This window comes from Vespa mandarinia, chromosome 21, assembly GCF_050613455.1.
Source record: "Vespa mandarinia isolate Hongniang chromosome 21, ASM5061345v1, whole genome shotgun sequence".
Classification (NCBI taxonomy): Eukaryota; Metazoa; Arthropoda; class Insecta; order Hymenoptera; family Vespidae; genus Vespa; species Vespa mandarinia.
In genome coordinates, this window is record NC_140830.1 from 3,451,427 (window position 1) to 3,460,709 (window position 9,283).

The 9,283-nt window shown below is 28.0% G+C and overlaps 2 protein-coding genes across 3 annotated transcripts; both read right to left on the reverse strand.

Annotated features, from left to right (window-relative positions):
* Positions 1 to 83: 83 nt before the first annotated feature.
* LOC118443965 (zinc finger MYND domain-containing protein 11) lies at positions 84 to 6,762 on the reverse strand. 2 transcript variants are annotated; one of them, XM_035871704.2, is made up of 9 exons: positions 5,777 to 6,762; positions 5,040 to 5,104; positions 2,572 to 2,986; positions 2,132 to 2,462; positions 1,747 to 2,060; positions 1,509 to 1,541; positions 887 to 1,393; positions 557 to 739; positions 84 to 408 (listed from the first exon to the last, which is right to left on the reverse strand). In XM_035871704.2, exons 3-9 carry the CDS (start codon positions 2,965 to 2,967, stop codon positions 286 to 288), a joined length of 1,887 nt encoding a protein of 628 aa, XP_035727597.2. In that variant the 5' UTR covers positions 2,968 to 2,986; positions 5,040 to 5,104; positions 5,777 to 6,762; the 3' UTR covers positions 84 to 285. The 2 variants fall into 2 exon arrangements, with proteins under 2 accessions (XP_035727597.2, XP_085519358.1); XM_085663232.1 differs by lacking the exon at positions 1,509 to 1,541 and having other exon boundaries at positions 5,777 to 6,760.
* Positions 6,763 to 8,099: 1,337 nt separating this feature from the next.
* Positions 8,100 to 9,283, reverse strand: LOC118443974 (60S ribosome subunit biogenesis protein NIP7 homolog). Its single transcript, XM_035871717.2, has 4 exons — positions 8,985 to 9,283; positions 8,660 to 8,885; positions 8,446 to 8,586; positions 8,100 to 8,367 (listed from the first exon to the last, which is right to left on the reverse strand). Exons 1-4 carry the CDS (start codon positions 9,038 to 9,040, stop codon positions 8,248 to 8,250), a joined length of 543 nt encoding a protein of 180 aa, XP_035727610.1. The 5' UTR covers positions 9,041 to 9,283; the 3' UTR covers positions 8,100 to 8,247.

The following is a 9,283-nucleotide window of genomic DNA, read 5'->3' on the forward strand; positions in this document are numbered from 1 at the left end:
TGTACAAATTGAATAAAAGAATTAATAACTTATATTGTTAAATACAAAATAGTATGGTCGAAAAATATAAATTTATGCATAAAAAATACTTCCATTTAAGAAGGAAGCCTACAAGGAGAAAATAGATTAGTGTCAAGAATATATATATATATATATTACTGTGCTTTATCTTTTCTCAACAAAAAAAAAAAAAAAAAAAAAAAGAAAAAGAAAAAATCGAACATGATATTTCTTATAGATCTTCATAATAAAATCATTATAAAGCTTATTGCGCCTTCTATTTAATTAACGTTTACGACGACAAACTCTTTTATGTTCACGTTGCCAATGAACCTGTTGACAATCAGTACTGCAATAAGCTGTGTTCCAACAGCAATGATATATTGCTTCAGCTTCGCAGTTGTAACACTGTAATTACAACATAGTAAATATTAATTAAAGTGTGTGTGTGTGTGTGTGCGTGTGCGTGTAACATAAACAATTGTGTGTGTGTGTGTGTGTGTGTGTGTAACATAAACAATTGTGTATGTGTGTGTATATATATGCAAAAAAATACCCATTGTTTCTTTTTAATTTCAGATATAATCTGTTGATGTCTATCAGTTAGTTGCCTCAACTCTTTGGCATGTTCTGCTTGAAGTCTTTCCATTTCTCTGCATTTGTCAAGCTCCAATTCTCGTCGTAGTTTTTCTAACGCCGTTGTTATAGGTTGTTCAGAAGTCCTACGTTCCCTTTTTATCTGCAACATTTTGTTCATAAGAAATAAAATCAACATGTTGCAGAATAAATAAGTATTATGCTATATTAACGCATACTTTAACATTATGAAATATACTTTTGTATATATTACAATTTTATTTTATAATATATTATTAGTTAAATATACCTTTGCTGGTATCACTTCTGTTTGAATTTGCTCTGTTTGCACGAGAACGCATTTAGATCTTGGTTCTTGAGAACTAGATGTTACCATGTCTTCTTGAGATCCCTCCTTCTTTAAACCTTGTGGACATGTACTGGATATTTCTCTTGTAGGTTCATCCTCAGCTACTGGTAAGTGTGGGACTTGTCTTTCTTCGCTTCCAGCTTTACTTCTTGGAGATTTATTTCCTTTGATCTCTTGGGATGCTGTTAATTCTGCATGACCATCAGTACTTAGACGTTCAACTTTAACTCTTAAGTCTTTTATAATCTGTTTTGTTGTATTGCTGTTGTATTGCTGAGAAGTTTCTTTCAAGCTTGCTGAATCTATATGCCGAATTTTTGCAGCTTTGGGTCCATCATAGTCACTGCTACCATCTATTTCTTCAATAGTCTTGCCCGACTTTTGTAGTAAATGTTGATGATGTTTCAATTCTTCAAAAGCTCTGTTCCACGCCGTTGATCTCTTTATCTATGAAATAATAGTAGTAAATAGTGTGAAAAAAATTTATCATTGCAAAATTTAAATTGAAATGCAATGATAGGACAATTACTCGCATTTTCTTTTGTTTCCTTATAGGCATTACCTTCATTTCTTTCCACTTTCCCTTTTCCGAAGGCTATGCAAGAATTCGTTGTTAAGATAGTTATTTTATCTAAGTGCAACAACAATTTTTAAATCGGTTTTCTCTCAACGGTTTTCTCTCCTATCATGTCAGTGATATAATAGACTGTTAACTGCATGTAACCTAAACCGAGAATTTTCAAAGTGGTCGCGTAATAGTTTCGCGTGTATAATCAAAGGATACCGCAACGCGTGTTTACCTGTAAACTTTGTAAGCTGACACTAATCGGCCGAATAAAAACTTTCTCTATGTTAGCCCGCATGTGATGCCCCCCAAAGAATCGAACATCGTAGACATTGCCATTAATTTGCATAACTTTGGCTGGCCAATAAGGATATCCTTTTTGTTTAGCATAAACAAGTTGATGTGGTGGGTTGCATGGTATACAGAACCACATTTTCTCCGATTTCTCATTCGATATTCGGTAACAGTCCGCACACCGACGAATTTCTTGAAGATCATAACAGCAATCTTGATACATTGTGTTGCCCATTTCCCCGATTATACTGTGAGCTATAAAATTCGATAAAATATATAATAAAATACATAGCATATATAACATATTAAAAAGTTAAATATTTTACCTCCATGATATAACAAAATATTATGCAGAATATTGTGTGCATCTGCTTGAAATTCCATTAAATTATTGTATTCATTTTTGTTGGTTTTAGAGTCCATAATTGCCAAATCCATATGATTTTTTATAAGATAACCAGGACGCCATGCATCTTCACCTTCGCTTATCCAAGTAGGCCCAGAAAACCCACTTGGTGGTGTAACAACAGGATCATTATTAAAAACTATAGTTCGATTCGTAATTTCTAGTGGTAATTTTGCTTTTAAATGACCACATGTAAAGCTAAGTATATGATTGAGATCAGGTTTGTCTGGATATGTGTCAGTATTTATTTTCTGGAAAAAAAAAAAAAAAAAAAAAAAAAAAATATTTATATTTATGTTATTCATTTTATGTCAAAAATCTTAATATCTTGGAATATTTTCAAATAATTATTATATTAACCTCACAAAAGTCACAAACTTTTAATTTTGTATTTGTAGGTACATGACAACCGAGATGATATACTCTTTGACATTGTTGACAAGATTCTACTAATCCAGCTTTTTGGCATTTGTAACAATACCAATCATGATCGATATTTCCTGGTGGTTCTATCGGTAATCTGTAACTTTCTTGTTCAATTCCTGTCTTTGATGGTACTTTTTTTAATAAAACAAGATTATCTTCCACAGCTTTGTTCAATTCTTCTTGAGCTTGTTGTTCTGTAATACCGTAAACACGTGCCAAATGTCGTACCATGCGGTCATTGCTAGGTAAACTTCTTTGATGCATTGTAATTTTTATGGCATCCCATATGCGTTGAGTCATAAAAGGATCTGTTCTCCGACGTATAGACATGATTATTGTGAATCAAGTACTGTAAATAAAAATAATATAATAATTATGGGACATTAAATTAATTTCATTAATAATAACATTATTAATTGCATTATATTTCCATGGTATAATAAAGAATATAATTCAAATATTACATCATAAAGTAGTATTCATAGAAATTATTTTTTGTTAGATAATATTTATTGCAAGCATCATTACTTAAATATATTATCTATATAATAATATCAGACCCTCATATTCACTACCCACATGCAATGGCTTTACCAGAGACTAACAGTAGTCAGAAGAGTTAGTTATAGTCTAGAAATTCTTTCAGTGACAGTATTCAGGCAAGTGACTTATAAAAAAAAATTTAACTGTATTAAAAGTATAATAATTTTGATAGAATAACAAAATGAACATCATAATAATAGGTGTAGCAGGATATATTTTACTATTCTTCAATTTTATTGTACTAATAATACTTATAAAAAAGAAGTTTAAGTGTCAATCAGTGTCTTCATTTTATATCTTGTCAACATCTGACGTATTAAATTCAATGCTTACAGCAATAGTGCTACTTATAAATCATGCTGATATGATGGCCAATACAAATTATTTTTATAAAAATGAGCGGATTTTAAATATAAATACTCTAAATAAATATTCAGATACATTTTTACAATTTTACGAAACATATAATTTATCTGACGTGAACTATTTTGATCTAACAACGTGTAATATAAAAAATCTGCTTATGCACAATGCCATGTTTCTAATGCCTTTTACAAATGCATTTATATCATTAATAACATTTTCTATACAATGTAATTTAAGTGCTACATTTATTAGTGATAAATACAACAATTATTTGCAATCAAAAATAAAAATGGAACAAAATCCAATTAAAATTTCTGATAATATTAATAATTCAGAATATCATAACATAGAGGTTGCAAACACAGATGATACAAGTTCTAAAATTGACGAATTAATAACATCAAAAGATACAACTACTCTAAAAATTGAAGAAAAGGTTTCACAGTTTTTTCATAACATAAAATTTAAAAACATCTCTGCAAAAAATAAGAGCATTGTTGGAATAAGTGTATTAAGTCAATGGTTGATACCAATTGTTTCGATAGGAATTTTATATTTTGCGGACTATCAAAGCATAGGTATGATGTTACAAAATGAAAATGCAGAGTGCATGTATGAATCTCCTTTCTCTTTTTATAATTGCTTTACAATAAATGAAGACACTATACATACAGAAAATTCGCATTCAACAATTTCGATACCAGTCTACAATGATTACATTAATAATACAAGTTCATTGAAATTATTCAATCTGAATGTAACGGAAAAAGAAATAATTTCGAAAGTATATGATATTATGAATTCGGCATTAAACGATACGTATAATTTGAAAAGTAAAAACTTCAGTAATCTTTCTAATCTAATTCATATAGAAACCAATGCAGATCCAAATAATAGCACAAATAACATTAATAACACTGATTCTGAAATAAGTTACAACGAATGGGTAATAACAAATGATTTAAATACTTATAATTGGTCTGATATATTGATTAAACACAAAACTGATGTTCAAATAAAAGATGAAGAAGAAGAAGAGATTACAAAATTATTACTGCCATGGAATATTTCTTCAATTCCTTTAAATTTAATTGAAAAAAATAAAATGAATAAAAATATATCTCAAGATAATAGTCTTATCAATAATGAAAACGTAACTATATTATTGATAAATGATAAAAACAGAACAGAACAAGCTTTATTACCAATATCTAAAGAAAAAATTCTTTTGGATATTATATCACGAATAAAAAGTAGTACCTCTAAAGGAAATAAGAAAAAAGGAAACAGAACTAAAAGAAGTGGATTACAGTATTATAATATTGAAAATAACATCTCTACAACAGAAACAATAACAGTTATTACAGAACTCTATCAAGATTTTGACAAGTTATTTGAGACTAATACAATATGTACCATGGATAAATGCATTATATCAACAAAATTTTTAAGATTGTATTTTCTTGTGCTTATATTTATAATATATTTCTTACCAATTATCTTGTCATCCGTTCTACAAGTACGTAGTAAATTTGTTTGTCAGAATGTATTAAGTAATCTGAAAAAAAAAAATTCAATTAGATATATTATTTCTGATAATTCTTGTTTGAACATGAAGTACAGCAATAAAGAATCTGACCAGACATGCAATCATATTAAAATATATGACAACATATTAAAAGAATCAATACAAGTTGACAAATTATTAGAAACGATTAAAGTATCTTTAATAATTGGCATAATGTTATGGACACCTATTTTTTTGCAAACTATACTCAAAGTGTTTTTATGTATAAATGTATCAACATGGATCACAGACTGTACATTTCTATGTACTATCTTCAATGATATCATAAGAAACATTTTCAATCTAAGCATAGTTAAAATACAAGAAATTCCAAAAAATTTTAGCAAAAAAGAAAACTCTGTACATCCCAGCGAGTAAATCATTTAATATTTAATAGTTATTAACAATCTCATTGTCACATTATTCTGTGCTACAAATATTATATATTACTACTATTCATTATTTTATTATAATATCACTTAGTTGAGCTAATTATAAATTCTCCTAATCGACGAATGGATAAAAATTTAAGTATAAAAATAGAAATAAATTTGACATCATTAATCAAGTTCATTGTATCACAGATTTTTGTAGTATTTTCTTTATATAACATTAAACTATTCTAACTTTAATAACTGAAATCTGATGTTCTCGCAAACTTACTTGTGTTCGTTAAGATAATGGACGATCTTCTCATGTAACTATTCTATTTACGAATTAGCGAAAAAGTAGAAATCCTGCTTAATCTACCAAATGTCCAATAGATTATTAACACGAATCCTTGAAGGTCGCTAGATTAGTAAAAAGAATTTCTTATCGACGCCCAACAACACGAAACGAAGTGGTAATTAAACGATAAAAGACGCGTACGGATACTGTGCGCACGTCACGAGTCCGACATAACCTCAATGGTGCGCACGCAACGGTACGACCGTAATTGCCTGCTGATGAAATATTTTTTTTTTTTTTCGTAGCTTCACTATTAATAATTTTCTAACGTAGAGAGAATCACTTTTTATATAGAATACAAACTTACAAACTATTTATATTTTCTAATTTATATTTGTATGTGTATCGCCAACTAATTCGTTCTATACAGAATATTACATATTAATGAAACATTCTTATAAAACCTTATTACTGTTTTTCAATCGCATAGTAACAAATTTTTATTGGTAATTGTCCAAATTACAGTTGTTTAGAAAGATAACTTGTGAATGAATATCGATTCTTCATTACATCAAGCTACTTTGAAATAATTTTTAAGTGGTTTCAAATACCATTTGTTGCGCGCCATTAACAATTCTTAGTTATTACCTACAATAACCCGCATTATGTTGCTATGATTCGTATAAATTTATCAGTTTTTAAACCCATAATCACCCATAGCTATTAATTATTAAAATCAGATGAATATATATATTTCGTCGATTATTATCTAAGCTTTCATTTTGTATATCCCTCTCCATGCAATATTTCACGTTTCTTCGTATAGTATTTTCACGTCTGTTCACGTCTCTTTTGTACAGTACATTCGTATATCTTCGGGTACCTTCGTACAGACGTTCGTGTCTCTTTGTGTCCCTTTGTGTAGTACTCCGCCCGCGCGTTACTTCGTTCAATATGTTACAATAATTACATTTCAATGCAATATGTTCGAGTCTCTTTATGTAAAAAAAGATTAATCAGTTATTATTTTTAATAGAAAAATATAAAGAATTAATGAATATATTAATATTTACATTTCTCTATAGGTATTTTTTATTTTCCCATATTGATTTTCCACCAATACAAAGTCCACCAGAACAACCAACAGAATAACAGGATCTATTACCTAAGTGCGATTTTATCCGTACATTAGAAACAGAAGTATCTATTATTAATTTTTCTGAAATCCAAGAATTATATTCTTCTTTATCGTTAATTTCTTTGTATTTATTAGTGAATTTAGGTTTTAATTTAGAAAAGAGATCTTTAGGAATTCCATCTTGTTCTGCCAACATCGTACAAATTTGAGTTAAGTCAATAATGAAATTTGGCAATAAATCTATTTCATTCGACTTAAGTTTTTCGTCAGGAAAACAAATTTTTCTTTCTCTTTCTTGTGCTTTTATTAAAATTTCGTCATAAATAGGGACTCTCATGCATCGAAATTCATCAGGGAAATTTTGGTTTTTAAATAACAATGTTTTTTCATCAATTGCAAACTCAATAGTACTATATTTTCCAACGCATAAAAGTCTTAAAAAAAGAGATATCATTCCAGACACCGTACGATCTTGATTTAATAAAATGAATTTATTTTTAATAACGTATGGTTTTGGCATGTGATAAGTGTCGTTAATTGCCATTGAAATTTGATCGCATAAACATCCATACAAAGGTATTTTTGCTTCACCTAAAGAATCCTTCATAATTTCATATGGACATATTGATATGCTTTTTATTTTATAAACATCTATAGTTAGTAGTGAAGATCTCATTGCACTTATCAATTCGTTTGGATTTCTTGGAAATAAATGTGTTTGTCCACAATTGAAATTCACAATACGACATTTTGCATCATTACGAATTTCTTTGGATTTTTCTGTTTTCGTTAGATTGTACTCATGTTGAAAAATTCTAATTAGAGGAAAGTCAATGAATTTCAAATCAACTCCTAACTCAGGAGTTAATTCTTTTTTTTGTGATTTATCTACATAAAGAGTCACATCTTTCACAAAAACTTCTAATGCGAATAATTGTTCATCTTTTGTATTTATACAATTGTCATTAGTCATGACTAATGCAATTCACAATGCAGTCTTAGAAATTATAACATAATGAAATTAATGTTTTGTTATTTTTTAACTTAAAAATTAATAATTATACAAAACTGGAATAAAATGATAATTACACAAAATTTTGACAGATGTAACTATACTGTCAATTGTTTTGATCTAATAATTATTAATATAATACATTTTTTATATTATATGATATCGTTCAATTTTGTAAAACTTTCATATTGATGAAAGTAATAATAAGAATATATGTATTTACTTACTCATTTTTATATAAAATACAAATGTACATATATATAAATGTAACTTCTTAATATTTATATACAAGGAAAATATTTAGGCATTTAGAAATTATAGTAATGTATCCTCAGATCTAATATATTCCCCAATGTCTGCTTGATGGAAACAAATTGTTGCCATAGGATCAGCATTTTTACATTCCAATGTGCTTTTAGCCATTACACCAAATCCCTATAAATATTTAACATTTAGAAGATTGTTGATATATCTTATAAAACTATTACTAAAATAATACAATACAATACATACCAGAGGTATATCATTCATAGAAAAAACAACTACACCTTGGTATTGTCCTGTATTCTCTGTTATACGTCCTAAACCAGATTTTAAAACATGATGTCCATATAAAAATTGTTGTTCTGCAGAGGACTTTACCCAAAGCTTATGCTTAAAATAGAATATAATAAACAATTATTAACTATAATAAAATTATCATTTGTATATATATAATGTTATTTACTTGAGCATATGGTGCAAGATAATTCAAAGCAGTAATATGCAATTTAAATTTTCCTGATTTAGTAAACTTTCCCAGGCATGTACCTAGACTAACTAAATTATCTGGACTAACTGTATGCGCTAATGATAAAATCTTTTCTGAAACATAATATATTCTATCCTTCTTTTCACGAAAACAATATGTGCCATCTGGTCGGTCTATCAAATTTTTTATATTTTCTCCAATACTGTAAACAAAATAATTAAAAAATAATTAACGAAAAATAAATAAGAAATAATTCCAAGTAAATTTTAACAATCTATTTATTTTCGAAAAAATGACTTACTATTTTTTTAATTTTTCGAACACAAGTTTTGTTCTTTCTTCTGATAAACGTTTCATATTTGTTAAAAACTAAGTTTCACTCGTCTATAATTTTAAATAATCGAATTTTAACAAAAATAATTCCAACGCACGGCATAAACACAAAGCGTGTAGGAATAGTTAAACTAATCTAACATAACCTCTTTACCATTCTTGATCATAATGCCGCCAATTCAATAGGAACCAAACAAACAGGAAATAATATAAGAAAATTAGATAATATTATGATTGCTATTGATATATTAATTAAAACATTAGCAT